Source organism: Macaca mulatta, chromosome 20, assembly GCF_049350105.2.
Source record: "Macaca mulatta isolate MMU2019108-1 chromosome 20, T2T-MMU8v2.0, whole genome shotgun sequence".
Taxonomy (NCBI): Eukaryota; Metazoa; Chordata; class Mammalia; order Primates; family Cercopithecidae; genus Macaca; species Macaca mulatta.
Window position 1 is genome coordinate 51,890,371 of NC_133425.1, and position 15,058 is coordinate 51,905,428.

A 15,058-nucleotide genomic window follows, 5' to 3' on the forward strand; every position below is an offset into this window, starting at 1 on the left:
GTTGTAAAGTGAGTGTCTTCCTCTCTGTGGCCCTCAATTTCCCCACTGTGAAGTGGGGATGGTAATACTGTATTAGCTGTGCCACAGCAATGCCGTCTAACAAGCCTCTCCTAAACCCAGCCACTTAGTTCTGCTGCAGATCAGAGACCCAGGGCAGGCTCCACTCTGTCCCGTATCCCACCCCCAGGACACCAGCTCCCCAGGTCCGCTTCCCAGGATGAATGACAGAGCCTCATGGCGATGGCAGGGCCCATGAGGACCAGCAGGAAAATGGCCTCTCAAGGAGCTGGCACAGTGCCACTCCTGCACCATTCTGTGGACCGTGGCAAGTCCTGTGCCATACTCAACATCAAGCAGACAGGAAATGTACAGTGCCTTTAGCAGGAGGAGCTGAAGAGGCACAGGACAACGGGTGTGGGCAGAGGAGGGGTGAAAGGCCCAATGACACAGCTCCTGCCACTCGCTCTTGAGGTGGGGGAGGTTCTGAGGACGGAGTGTGTCCACCAAATCCTTTGTACACTAAGTACTACTCCCGTGTGCAAGGTGGCAGTGACAGTGCCGTCCTGGGATGTCTCCAGGAGCCTTCTTGTCTTCAAAGACACCACACGCCTGATTGTGATGTTACATGCATGTGATTGTAGTCTTTGAAAACAGGTGACCCTACTTTGATATTCAGGATGAGGGGAAGGGGAAGAATCCTGTTAATTATGCAGTACTTTTTCTGTAATTTCAAGAAGGCTCAGCCTACACTTGTGCACCTTAAGCAAATTCAGCTACACCCACTCAGACAAGGAGGAAGGGAGGAGGCAGAGGAGGAGAGCGCTCCAAGCTCATTACCTGTCCTTTCCCATTCCCATGTTTCACCTGACCTAGGGGCTTCCCCTGCCCCCAGAGAAAGGTAGGCCCCAGGTCACAAACAAATCAAGAAAAATTAATAAAATGGCCTTTGACTTTGAGCAATCCAAGGACCAAAGTTCTTGAGATTTAATGTTGGCATGAGATATTTTTGCCATCTGCACTCACTTGGCAACCAGCCCCTCCCCTCCCCCAGTCCTGAGGCACAGCCCCCCCTGTGGCCCATCCCTCAGCGAACCAGAATTCTCCACCGAAACACCTGCTCCTCCACATAGCCCAGTTCTAAGGACTCCATTCCAGCCTGCGTAAGAAGTGTAGAAAATTACAACTCAGCAAAGAACATTGATTTTTTTTTCTCCCCCAAACAAAATAACTGTGTTTTCAGGATGAAAGCAGAGCTGCTGGTTGAGTTGGAGGGTGGAGAACAGAGCCCAGCCCACTCTCCCTTCCTGCCCCGGAAAACTCTGGGGCCCCATGGGCTGTGGCTTGGAGCTCTTGCTTTAGGATGTCCATGTGGTAGAAGGCCCCACAGGCCCCATGAACCCCGACTGTGCATGCTCAGGTCGTGGCCCTGCCCAGAGCAGGCTGTGAGCTGAGCCGTGGTCCTGCCACCCTGGCTGGGCCCTCATCACAGTCCCAGCCAGGGGAGAGCCCTTGGCTGGCAGGGGTCTTCTGTCCCCACCGAAGTCTCAAAGCCCACCATCCACCTCTCCTTACAGGCTGACGCCAAGATGGTGTGCGACGTGGTGAGTCGGATGGAAGACACCGAGCCCTTCTCTGCAGAGCTGCTTTCTGCCATGATGCGGCTCTGGGGCGACTCAGGAATCCAAGAGTGCTTCAACCGGTCCCGGGAGTATCAGCTCAACGACTCTGCCAAATAGTGAGTGTCCCGGCGGGCGCACAGTCTGGAGCCGGGCAGTGATGCGGGAGTGGAAGGGGACTGGCGATGGGGATTGGCAGAGCAAGGATTCTCGTCTGAGGTCATGCCTGCCGGGAGATGTTCTACTACAGGTGGGGGGTGTCAGGAAGGAATGAGAAGGGGCCTCTCTTCCTGCCCCCCCTAGGAGAAGGAAGAGGCCAGAGAAGGCAGAGGACACAAGAGACAACCACACAGTGGAAATTCCCAGAGGGCGGGACCTTGTCACTGGCCTGTCCCAAGGAGTGCCTGGCATTGCAAAAAGACGGCTTTCAAGTGTAGCAGCTTTGGTTTTTCATGGGGAGCCCCTGACCCCAGAAATACAAACCAAACCAACAGCCATACAGGGAGAAAATAAATGGTGCCATTTTGTTTTATTTTAGAGAAAATAATAAGTTTTCCATTCCCTTATCTTCAAAATTAAAAATAAGGGCCAGGCGCGGTGGCTCAAGCCTGTAATCCCAGCACTTTGGGAGGCCAAGACAGGTGGATCACGAGGTCAGGAGATAGAAACCATCCTGGCTAACACGGTGAAACCCTGTCTCTACTAAAAATACAAAAAACTAGCCGGGCGAGGTGGCAGGCGCCTGTAGTCCCAGCTACTCGGGAGGCTGAGGCAGGAGAATGGCGTAAACCCGGGAGGCAGAGCTTGCAGTGAGCTGAGATCTGGCCACTTCACTCCAGCCTGGGCGACAGAGTGAGACTCCGTCTCAGATAAATAAATAAATAAATAAATAAATAAATAAGGAATATGTAGGTCTAATTAATATAATAAATGTATACTTTAATACTCTGTTATAACTAAATAAGGGAGATGACAGGAGGGCAGGAGGATGGAAGGAGGAAAGGAAGGGGACAGAGGGAGAAAGAAGAGGAGAGAAGAGAAGATGGAGAAGTGGGAAATGGTAAAAGCCGGAGCTGGTTAGAAGGTGCTCCCGGCTCTTCCCATGACCGCAGGTCACAGGTCCATTGGCTGCAGCTTTATCACTCTAGGCATCTCCAAGGAAATCCTCACTGCTTCCGTGCCCTTGGCCCTAGATTGGAGGCTCCAGAGCCCGGGGATGGTCAGTGTCGGTCAGGGACATGTCTTCTGTCATGGAGACACTGGGATTGCCCCCTTGGCTTTTGGGAAACACACCCCACTTTTGCAATTGCAATCTGGGACCCATACATTCAGTGGGGACTTTCTGCAAGGAGCCTCTGCGCTTTACCCCACTGGCTGGGAAGACTCTGACATGATCCAGTCCAGCCATTTTCACCAGGTCTTCTCAGCTGGGGCCAATTTGCCTCCAGGGGACATTCAGCAACATCTGGGGACATTTTTGATGGCTGCAGCTAGAGTGGTTCTCCCGGCAGCTAAAGTGGTGCTCCCGGCAGCTAGAGTGGTGCTCCCAGCATCTAGCAGGTAGAGGCCAGAGATGCAGTTAAACATCCCACAGTGTGCAGGATGGCCCCCACAACAAAGAGTTGCATGGCCCCAGACATCCATAGTGCCAAGATTAAGAAACCCGGATCTACGCAGTGCCAACAGACAATGGCTGAGGCCAATGTTCACTCCTGGACATTTCCACAGGCCACATGGCAGCCAACAGACTAGGGGCTTGAGCAAGACCAGGAGCAGCTTCCCATTTCTGCACACCTAGATTGACCACAGGGCAAATGCCAAAGTCCTGTGAGTTCCAGGTGATGACTACCTAGGTCCCTGGGCCTGATAAGCTCCCAGGGACACCCTGGGGGTCAGGGCAGTGAGCCCAGAAGCTCAGTGTCCACCATTCCGTATGCTCAAATCACAGACCAGAGCCAGGCAGGAGAGAGTGACTTTCAGCTGCCCTCCTCCCTTCTCCCACTCCTTGTCCCTGCCCTGCCTCCTCCCCAAGAGTCAGCAAGACCCTCAGGGGCCTTTAGGGCCAGCTGGCCCAAATCTGCCTTCTAGTGGCTCACCAAATCCTGCTCTCCACTTACATTTTTACTCATTTCACTAATTATAACATGAATCCATTACAAAAAAAAAAAAAATTTAAACAAATGCAGAGGCATATAAAATGAGAAGCAATCTTCTTCCTACTCCCCTCACCAGCCCTGCCCCTCCCACTTTTACCCACTTCCATTTATTTGTCCCAGTGGCATCCAGAAAAACTTGATCCTCCGACTCAAAATAGTATTTACGGCCACCCACTCTGGAATCAAGGGAGCTCAGCTCACCTTCCTTCCTTCCACCGCTCTCCACCTTCACCTCCGGCTTTTTGCTAGTTACAGGATTATTTTTAGTTCTTCCGGTGCTTACCTTTATAACTTTAAATAAGAAACTTGAGTCAGTATTTGTCAACTCCCTACCAAGTAAGCTGAGGAAATTCTCCTCCCTGCAGCCTCGTCTCTGCCTTCTTTCAAATTTTCCACTTCCCAGGTTGATGATGTTACTATTCTCTTCTGTCACCATGGCTGGGCCTTCTGTGTCTCCTCTCTGGGAGAGGGCGGGAAAGGCAGGGGACACACAGGTGCTCAGGGCCGGAAGGGCCTGGCACGTTTCCTGTCTTAGCAGTTAGACCTCAGCTTCTGACAAAGTCTTGGGCCCAGTATAGAAAGCAGATCAGAGTAGGTTTGTTGTGCTGGAAAGGAGAGGGAGGCCTCACAGGGCTGCCACAGCACGTGCTTCCGGAGGGTGCCACTGACACCCTAATGCCCCAACCACCAAAGCACCTCTCTGCCCAGCCCTTCACAGGGGAGGGACCAGGGCACAGGCTCCTGACCAGGCTCTTCGTGCCCCCCGGCCTCTCTGAGCAGGGCTGACTCTCCCCTCTGGATAACCACCTAGAGGCGGGTCCCAGAAACCCTGAGCACATCCATCCAGGGGCTGTGAAAGGTACTCTGGGGCCTGGTTGGCGCTGGGTTTCCTCAAATCCAGTTCCCTACTGCGTTGTCCATGCTGGCATCCGAAGTTTCTTCTCCTCGCCTTCTCTCTTGACCCTACTCCTATCGGGCTCTTGCTCCTCCGCCTGCTGAGATGGCTCATAGCCCAGTCCTATCCTGGGGGCTGCTCCATCAGCCTCCTCCCACTCAGGGCTCAGGGTTCAGTCCCCCAGTACCTGGGACCTCCTTTCACTCCCAGCACCCTCCTCCTCTCGGGCTGCCCTTTCCAGACTCCCTCAATGCCTCCTGCCCACCCACCCAGGCAGTTGGTGACAGGGGAGGTCTGCTGGGGGCTGCTGTATCCTGTCCCCAAGCTCCATCCTAGAAGCACCTCCTGTCGAGGACTGGTGCCTGGTGACCTTCTCCTGTCTCGTTTTAAACACCTTGTACACTTGGACAACTCTCGAATTCATATCGCCAGCCCAGCCCTCCCTCCTGACTTCTGCCTGCTCAGTGTCTGTTTGAACATCAAATGAATCTCAAGTTAACATGAGCCCGTGGGACCCCTGGCTCCCATCCTCCCCATAGAACCTGCTCTGTGTGCTCCTCCCTCCCTGTACATGTGTCTCATTCCACCACTTGGGGATCTCTCTACCTCTGCTCATCCTCCTGTATCCCACACCCAGGCCACCAGCAGATGCAGCTCCTCTGGCAGGTACATCAGATGCTGACCACTCACACCCTCCACAACCACCCCCACTGTGCCAGTGCCATCTGGTGATGACAGCAGCTCTGCAGGCCCCACCCGCTGACCTGCTCTCTTGACAGCAGCAGGGCTGTTGTCAACATGCTTCTGGCCAGAACCCTCGAGGGGCTCCCGTCTCACTCAGAGTAAAAGCCCAAGCTCTGACAATGACCTCAAGGGCCTGCTTGCCCCAGCCGGACTCTGGCCACCCTCACCTCCACCACCTTTCCCAGCCTCACCCACCACCTGGCCCCTCCACGCATGCTTCCTGCCGCCCCACCTGCCAGTTTTTCCACCGGGCCACTCGAAGCCCACTTGCTCCCTCATTCCCCTCAGTCTCCCCTGTCCAGACGCCTTCCCCAACTACCCTACATCAAATAGCAGCCCCCAGCAGGCCTCCCCCATCACTAATAGCCTGATTCGTTCTCTGACACTCCCTCCCGATGTACTGTATCTCTGACTCTCCTGTTTATCACCTCACACACGTGTGTACACTCCCCCGGAACGCAGGCCCTGGGAAGGTGGGGCTGTGTTGACTGCCCCATCCCCAGCTCCCGGAACAGTGGGTAGGTGGGATGGGCAGCAGGTGCGCAGTCAGCCTTCCCGACTGGGTTGCTAAGCAGTTCTCCCACACCTCACCCCACCCTCCACAGCCGTCTCCTTGCATGAGGCTCGGCCAGCACAGAGAGGCCATAGGGCCAGGTTGCCCGTCTAAAGATGGTTTGCCCTGGCTGGGAAAGGAAGAGCCGGACCAGACACTTCCAGGCTGGTGTCCAGCTGCAGATGCGGGGGACGCCCTCACAGCTTGGAAGCAGAGGTCATGGGCGCCAGGGCAGGGCAGGCACAGAGGCTTGGGAGGGGCTCCTTCTGGCTGAGACCAGAGCCTGCCCAGATACCACTGGCTGGCGAGGAGGCTGTGGGGCTGGGGGCACGTACAGGTCTGCTCTGCAGCCTTGGCTCCCTCACCCCCATCCCCACATCGTGCCCTTCCATGGAGGGCAGTCAGGCTCAGGAGAGAAGACCGGGAGTCCTGTTTAAATTTTTTTTTCTGGATTTTTTAAATGCTAATAGAGTCCAATTTAAGAGCATAGGGTCTGGAGCCAGTCAGAACTGGACTGGAATCCCAGCCAAGTTCATTTTTATTTTTTTTCCTTTTTTCTTTTTTTTCCGAGACAGAGTCTTGCTCTGTCACCCAGACTGGAATGCAGTGGCACGATCTCAGCTCACTGCACCCTCCGCCTCCTGGGTTGAAGCGATTCTCCTGCCTCAGCCTCCTGAGTAGCTAGGATTACAGGCGCCCAGCTAATTTTTGTATTTTTAGTAGAAACGGGGTTTCACCATGTTGGCCAGGATGGTCTCGAAATCCTGACCTCATGATCCACCCACCTCGGCCTCCCAAAGTGCTGGGATTACAGGCGTGAGCCACCACGCCCAGCTGCCAAGTTCATTTTCTCTCAATGTGACTTCAAGCTTACCTCCCTGAGCCTTGGAATCCACCCTTTTGTTTTCTTTTCTTAGCGGCATTCTCACAAGGATTGTCACTGGGTTCTATCAGTGAACACCCTAGCTGGTGACGGCATCTGCCCTTCCCAGCCCTGTGGACATTCATGAGCTGGTCAGCATGCCCATCTCTCATGCAGTGGTGACTGCAGGTCCAGCCAGCAAGCTGGCCCCTAGCAGGTCCTGGGCAGTTGCTCCACATCGTCCTGTGGTTCAGACACTCGGGGCTCCTCCCTGTGGGCTGCTTGTGGTTCACCCTGGCAGCTGGGATGGGTGGCCTGGCAGGCTCCATGGATCACTGAGTCTTCCTTCAGGCCTGGCCCAGCTCCCTACTTCCTGGTTTCCCAGATCCTACCTGGCTTTAGATTCAAACTTCACCCATAATGAACCCCAAAGCTCTTGCAGGCAGCATCCTCTCAGTGCTTGGCCTGAGGCCTGGGCAGGTGACATGCAAAGGCCTGGTCTGTTCCCACAGCAAGAGGGAGCAGGGATAGAGAGCCTTGATTCCAAAGACTGGGTCCCAGGGAGGCCCAGCCACTGTATGGCTGTGTAGCCCTGAGCCTCCAAGAGCGTCAAATTGGAAGGGGCACACAGACCCCTTGGTAAGTGAGAAGGAAGTGTGGAGAAGGCAGGGAGCTGCTCGGGGGCCTCCGAAGCCCCAGAGAGTAATAAAAGTATGGCCTCTGGGGCCAAGGGTCTGGGTCATGGCCTCAGGCGAAGTACTTACCTTCGTTGAGCCCCAGTTTTAGTACATTTAACTGGGAAATTACGTATGAAACACGGTTACACATGGAAAGAATAGAACCTATCTGTTGGCCGTTATTATTTTTTAAATGAAGAAATGACAAAACAGTATTATTGTAAACATGGTAGTCTCATATAAAAGGTTGACCTTGTCTAAGTGTCCCAGGAGCTGCGTGCGTAGCCCTTTTGGCTATGAATGAGAGTGTGAGGCCAAGACCTAAGACCCTCTTCCTCAGTCGCCCCCACTCCCTGTGGCCTGGGATGGAGGTGATATCATTTCCACAGTGACCTGGAGGGGCCCTGACTGAGACTGGACTCTGACGGTGGGTGGCCTGGCCAGTCCTGAACAATGTTCAGGCGTTTGGTCCATGGTCCCCTGTTTGTTGCTGTCCTCAGCTACCTGGACAGCCTGGATCGGATTGGGGCCGCCGACTACCAGCCCACCGAGCAGGACATCCTCCGAACCAGGGTCAAAACCACTGGCATCGTAGAAACGCACTTCACATTCAAGAACCTCCACTTCAGGTGAGGCCCAGGGAGGCCCCCAGGCCCTGGTGAGGGCTAAGAGGGGACATGCCCAGCCTCTCAGCGCATTTCGTCGGCAGCGCCCAAACATCATCCTGCCCCAGGGACCCCACGGGTTGGGGCAGGCAGCTGGATACCAGAGGAACCTGCCTGTGTTTCGGCCGAGTTTAGGGGCTGTGGTGCTCAGGGAGGCTTCCTTGGAGAAGATTCCCAGAGTGGGGCTGTGAGGAGGAGGGAGGGTTTGGACAAGGAGGGCAGCCCGTCCCTGAGGTGACTTCTGAGGAGGAGGAGGAGGTGGGCTACCAGGGGGCCCTTCCAAGATCACCTTATGGGGAGGGGCCGAGAGTGGGGCTGGGTAAGCCCAGGCTGCCACTGTGAGACCCTGAGGACCCACGTCACCCCACAGCTGGAAGGAGCAGAGCGAGCGGACCCACCTTCTCCTGGTATATGTGGGAAGCTGAGGCCTAACAAGAGCAGAACTTTCCTCAGGCACGGAGCGCAGCTAGAACCCAGGGGCTCTGGGCCTCAGAGCAGGGGCCTGATGGGTGAAGTGGTTCCCCGGGTCCTGCTGCAGTGCTGTGTCCCCACCTGCAGTAACCCGCATGCACGGAGGCCTGGGAGCCCTTGCTCCATCCTGCAGGGAACAGAGGCCAGCAGAGAAGGGGAGGGCAGGGACCCCCTGCAGGGAGAGCTGAATTCTAATATTCCCTGCTTCCCATGTCCCCAGCTCCCGCCCACTCCTGTTCAGACTGAGGGGCGGAGGCTCTGGGCCCAGGAACCCCTAGGCCTCCACGGATCTGGGAAGCAAAACCTTGGTCAGAGCAGGCCTGAGGGGCCTCCCTTGCCTTCCCAGGCTCCTTGGTCTCTCCTGCTCCTCCAATGGGAGCACAGGATGGGGATCTCAGCTCAACCTGGCCCAGCAAGGCAGGGTCTAAGAATAAGCATTCTGGAGGGGCCACAGAGGCCATCCACCAACGCCCCTGCATTACAGATGGGCAGGTGGAATCTAGGGGAGCCAGTGATAGAATGAGAAGCAGACCCATTCCTTGCTCCGAGCCCACTCTTAATCTCTGCCTGCAGTCGCTCTGTTGTGTCCAGTGGGACCAGGGATCCTTCCCTGTCCCCCTCTGGCAGGCTGTGTGTCAGCAGGCGTCCCAGATCTAGGAGGCTGCAGGGCTTCTCGCTCTGGGGATTGGGGTGGGAGACTGACCTTTTACTTCTAGGACATAAGTCCCACCTGCCCACAATCTCTCCCAGAGTTTTTGTGCCCCCTCGGGAGTAGAGTCTGAGAGGGGGAAGAGGCCAGGCTCTGATCTGCCAGAAAGGGGCCGTACTGGGCAGAGGTGAGAGCGCCAGCTTTGTCCACAGCCAGACCCAGCTCCACCGCAGCTGGACTCTCACCAGCTTGGGCATGTCCTAAGCCCATGGGTGGCTCACTTCTGCCATCCACATAACAGGTGACATCTCCTGCCTGCTTCCCCCCCACGCTGGTTTGGAGTTTGTCCAGAGCAGACCCAGGAAGGAATAGACTGAGAGGAGGGTGCTTCTGAAAGGACTCTCAGAGTCCTTCCTGGGGGTGGCTCAGGTGCGCCCCCTTAGTAAAATACCTCAGATGCAAGGGCAGGTCTTTGAGTCGTGATATGTGAGCACAGCCAGTCCCAGGACAGACTCCGGGGGCAGTGCCTGGGGATGACAGTGATCCAGCTGTCTGTCAGCACCTGGAGTGACGAGGTCTTCTAGTAAGGGCTTCTAGTGAGACTCTGAGCACCGTGGCCCCCATCCTCTGCCTCTCAGCATGCTCACAGCTTGATCCCCAGGCAGCCCTCACCTGCCTGGACCCTGCACCTACCAACTCCCTGCCTCCTACAGGCTGTTTGACGTCGGAGGCCAGCGATCTGAACGCAAGAAGTGGATCCATTGCTTCGAGGACGTCACGGCCATCATTTTCTGTGTCGCGCTCAGCGGCTATGACCAGGTGCTCCACGAAGACGAAACCACGGTAAGTGGCCTGGGCCCCCCGGGCAGGGGGCAGCACTGAGGAGACAGCCGCAGGACAGGTGAGCCCTGTGAGCACTGGGCCTTGGGTGCCCACAGTGGCTCTGGGGTCCAGCCAGCTGTCACGGTTAGAGGTTTCCATCATGGGTGGGCCGTGCCGGCTCTCTCCACCAATTCTGTATTGCCAAGGCAAGTGCCTCATGATGCCAGTGTGACAGAGCCTATGTGTGCAACCTGATCACACATAGCCATGCAGAATGTGCCTCTTCCGTAACTTGGTGGAGTCACAGAGGCCATCAGGCCAGAGCAAAATTAAGCAAACCCTAAAAAACCAGGAGGCAGCCAAGCAAGAATGTACATGCAACAGAAATAGCAGTCTTAGCCTGACAGCCATCCCTGGGGCACTGGCCTCAGATGCTGCTGAAGCAGTATGGGGCCGGGGATGCTGAGGAAGAGGTGGGGAGGGCCCAGGATGCTGCAGGAGAGTTGTGTGGGGCTGGGGGTGCTGGGGAGCAGTGTGTGGGGCTGATGGGCCAGGAAGGGCAATGGGGATGGGACATGCTGGTGAGTGACAGTCATGGCTCTGGGCTCCTTTGCCAAATGCCAGATTCACATTCAGCCTGGGGCCTCAGTGAGGGGACATTCCCCTGGGAGAGTGCAGCCTTCCTCTGGGCCTAGTCCTGGCTCTGCTACTCACTGGCTTGCTGCTGAATTAGGCAGCACCTTTCCGGCTCAGTTACTGTTTTCCATAAAAGGGGGATAATAATAGTACCTGCCTGTTGGGGGCTGTCGGCAGTGGGATGGGTGATCCATGTGCAGCGCTCTGGAGCTGTTTCTGGGACAGCAGTGCCAAGCTGGTGGTTGTACGGTGACTGGTGATTGCCCTGAGCCTGCGGGTCTACTCCATGGTCCCCTTCTGGGCTGCAGCCCACCAGGCACCGAGCATGGCCCACAGGGTCACTGGAGATAAGCCCCAACACTCCTGACAGTGGGGCCCACAGGCCGTGGGGTCACAGCCTGGCATCTGTCATCTCCTTCTGTCTGGAACACGTGCAGACCCCAACCCACGCCTCTGCGGGCTGGCACCGAGGGTTTGAGGTTGGAGGTGGAGCTTGTTGTCATGCTGGGCCTTGAGTGAGGCCTGTCTTCTCTCTGGGTCTGTTTCCTCATCATTTCTGGCCCAACTGGTCCACTGGGCTTTGCGAGGATGGGATGAGCTTTGGGGTGTGGGCTACTGGGCACAGTGCTATAGGGAGGAGGAGCCGCCGCCCTGAGGGGCTTACACAGAGTGATGGGGCTTTGGGCTGGTGGTGTGGGTAGTCTGGACCCGTTCCGTGTACAGGCTCACCCGCCTGGCTCTTCCTATTTCAGGCCCACCTGTACCCCTGACTTGGGTTTCTGCTGTAATTGTTCTCAATGGCATCTGCAGGCAGTGATGTCAGTCACCACCAGCTGAGTCTTGATGCTGAGTGGGGCAAGGGTGGATGCACTTCCTGGGCCATGCTTGGACCCAGACTCACTGGTCACCCAAAGCCCAGGTCAGCCTCCTAACCACGCGCCCGCACAGTGACTGCCCAAACATTTCCCACTCCCCACTGCTGGGCTCTATGCCACTGGGGCCACTGCTCCAACTCCTGGAGTCTGAGTTCCACTTGGCTCATCTTTTTTCCCTGTGTCCACCATGGTTTCAAAGACAGCAAAGGAGCTGGAGGCAGAAAGCCAGGAGGGCCCTTCCCCCTGGAATCCAGCCTCTCCCTGGACTTGCCCTGCCAGGCCTGTGGGTGGCTTCAACCCCAGTCCCAGGCCCACCAGCCATGGGGCTGGGCTCTCACTCACCTCTGGAAGATGGAAACAAAGGGACGTCTGGGTGGGCCTAGCAGCCACAGGCCCCAAGCTCTGCGGCCCACGGCTCCCCAGTGAGCATGAGCCTGGTGCTGGGCCTGGCACTGGGTGACCTTCCAGCCTGTGGGCCTTGTTGCCTGGAGCACTTGCCCTCCAGTCTTCTCCACCTTCTCTCACCTTCCTTTTTCCCCGTTTCCCCCACCCTTCCACACAAGGGCTGGAGCAGAGGACCTTGGAGAAGCCAAAGCACATGGAGCCAAGGTCACAGGCAGGCTCTTCCTGTGTCCTTCCTTTCCCAAAGCTGGCCACCCTTCACAGCCCGGGGAAGAGTAGCAACTCGTGCAGGGAATGGGGATGACTTTGCAACCTGACAGCAGCCACAAAGGCAGCTCATTACCGTGGTGGCAGCAAGAATACTGCTGCTGTAGAACTCAGCAGTCGTCGCCGTGTGCTGGGGGCGCGTGCAGAGGTGGCAACTTGGGAGTCAGACAGATCTGGTCCAGGGTCTAGCGTCGCCCCTGCCACCTCTGTGATCATGGGCAACCACCCCACCCTGCCCGGGCCTGCACCTCCTCCTCTGTAAATGGTGACGATGGTAGAATGGGCCTCGCAGGCCACATGAGGACCACTGGGCTAAAAGCTGTAAACGTGCCTGTATGCAGGAATCATCACTCAGTGAATAGCTCCTGCGGCTACTACATTCAGACGCCATGGCTAGAGATCAGGTTCTAGGATGTGGGAGCTCTGTCTGCCTCAGAGAGGCAAGAGCCAGGCCCCAGGGACTCAGGCTTTGGTCCTCAGCCATCCTCTAGTCAACGCTGCGCATCCCTCTCTGGCCTGGGGTGACAGCCCGCGACAAAGGTGTCTGGAAGCAGCTCCTGGAGCCAGGCCAGGAGAGCCCTGGGGCTGGTGGCTGCCACTGGCCCTCCAGCCGCCGTGTCCACTGCATCCCGGGAGCCCGAGAGCCTGGTCCTGGCCTCGTACCTGCTCTCAGCACCACCCAGCCGGGCCTGCGGCTGCCACAACTTCTCCACTACCACAGTCGCCGCCACCGCCTGCAGGGCCTTATCTTGCCAAACCAAGGCCAAAACCAGTTCTGAGAGACCCTCCAAGCCCGGAAGGTATGAAGCACCTCCCTCCAACCGAATCCATCAGCTAAGAGTTGAAAGCAGCAGGTTCTCAGGGCGCCGCTGGGTGACTTTGCTGTGACAACTGCCCAGCCTGCCCCTGCGCCCGCACTCCTCTCCAGCCACTTGGCCTGGGCGCCTCCTACCCATCCTGCATCTCTTGCCCTGTGGTCCACAGGCCCAGGATGGCCATGGCCCCTGTGAGCCCGCACAGAGCTCTCTGCAGGAACTGGCCGGGTGCCCTGGCCCTGAGACTGGTTGAACCAATTTTTCAGTATTTTTCTCTCTTTCTCCTGTTGGGTTTTTATCTTCTTCTCTGTTTTAATCTGTTTTGCTGTGTTTCATCTTGGGGTTCCTCTGGCCCCTCTACTGAGAAACCAGCCCCAACAACCAGTTCTCCCAGAGCCTCCCCAGCCCCAGCCCACCAACGAAACCACCAACCACACCAAGGCCACAGCAAGCTCACCCCCGAGACGCTATCCCCCTGGTGTCTGCTTCCAACTCGGGATTAATTCGAGGATCTCTTAGTCCTCGGTTAATGTTTCCCAACTGAATGCGTGCACCCTTCCAGCCTTGCTGTCGAAACCGAATGAGACCCTGGTAGAGAAATCTGCATGAGCGGGGTTCCGCGCAGATGCGTTCGGTGGTGGTTGCGGCCCCTGCCCTGTACGTGCATGGTGCATGTCCTCTCCATGAGCTGGAACCTCTCCAGTGACCTCACTGCCCCCACCTGGGGCCAGCTCTCTTTGGAAGGGGGCAGCATCCCCCAACCCTGCCCGGCCCTGCTCCGCCCCGCCCTGCCTGCGTGTGGAATGAAACAGGACCACGTCCCGTCTGTCCTTGTGGATCCTCCCGTCTCCGTCCTGGTAGTCTCTGTCCCGGTGGTGCGTCCAGCCACATTGGTGGACCTTCCCTTTGCTTGTCCCGCTGTGTCATTGGCCGTGGTGGGTCAGGGCCTTGGATGCTGCCGCCCCTCACTCACCCCTCCACTCTGTTGCAGAACCGCATGCACGAATCCCTGAAGCTTTTTGACAGCATCTGCAACAACAAATGGTTCACAGACACGTCCATCATCCTGTTTCTTAACAAGAAGGACATATTTGAAGAGAAGATCAAGAAATCCCCGCTCACCATCTGCTTTCCTGAATATACAGGTAGAGACCCCTCCAGGGACAGCAGGCCCCCGAGGGAGCGGGCCCCATTCCCAAAGCCCAGTCCACCCTTCCTGCGCTCTGTGGATGCCCCCGACTCTGCCACAGAGAATCCACACAAACGGGCCCCGCCCTGCCCCCAGATTGTGCTCTAGCGAGGAGGGGCAGCTAGCCGGGGCTTCCTCATCAGGGAAAGCAGGTGGAGCCCTGGCTCTGCCACTTATGAGCTATGTGACCATGGTGGCCTCTGGGAGCCTGAGCTCCACTGTCTGCGCCCAGGGGCTCTCTGTGACAAGAGAACGCTGAGAAGATGAGGGGCGGGGCACAGAGGCTTGGAGTCAGGCAGCCCAAGGCTTATGGCCCAGCTCCGCCACTCACAAGCAGCTCAGGCAGGTCATGCAGCCTCTCTGAGCCTCAGTCTCTGGGTCTGTGAGGTGGAGTGATGGCTGTCATTGCCCTCGCCTCCCTCACCGGGTGCTGTGAGAAGGGAATGAGCTGATGGGCACGCAGAGCTTCACATCGGAAGCTCCCCGCCTGTCTGCTCTTGCCTTTGGGGTTATGCCTGTAACTCACACGGGGCTGCTGCAAGATTCAAATCACATTGCTTTGCAAGCAGCAGAGCCCTGGCCCCCTACATAGGGTGCTAGGGATGAGAGGCCAGCCCTGCCAGTGCTGTGGTGGGTTTATCTGACCATGGGGTGGGTGGGCAGCCAGGAAGGCAGCATGATCAGGGTCTCCTGAGGAGCTGCAGGGTGGCGGCCCTGGTCAGTGACCCCAGAGCGGTTACAGGGCCCCAGCATAGCCCGGGTGC

At 57.0% G+C, this 15,058-nt stretch overlaps 1 protein-coding gene across 6 annotated transcripts in view; it reads left to right on the plus strand.

Annotated features, from left to right (window-relative positions):
* The window catches only part of GNAO1 (G protein subunit alpha o1), a 167,206-nt gene that overhangs the window by 136,499 nt on the left and 15,649 nt on the right, over positions 1–15,058 (plus strand). For 2 of the 6 annotated variants that reach the window (XR_013410807.1, XM_015126154.3), the window contains exons 4-7: positions 1,575–1,735; positions 8,004–8,132; positions 10,002–10,131; positions 14,097–14,250. Coding sequence is in view for 5 of the 6 variants with exons in the window: in XM_015126154.3 (XP_014981640.1) it covers positions 1,575–1,735; positions 8,004–8,132; positions 10,002–10,131; positions 14,097–14,250 (574 nt within the window). In the remaining variant the exon portion in view is untranslated. Of the gene's footprint in view, positions 1–480; positions 495–1,574; positions 1,736–8,003; positions 8,133–10,001; positions 10,132–14,096; positions 14,251–15,058 lie in introns of all 6 variants that reach the window. The other 4 variants (XM_015126153.3, NM_001195429.1, XM_077983287.1 and 1 more) reach the window with 3 other exon arrangements.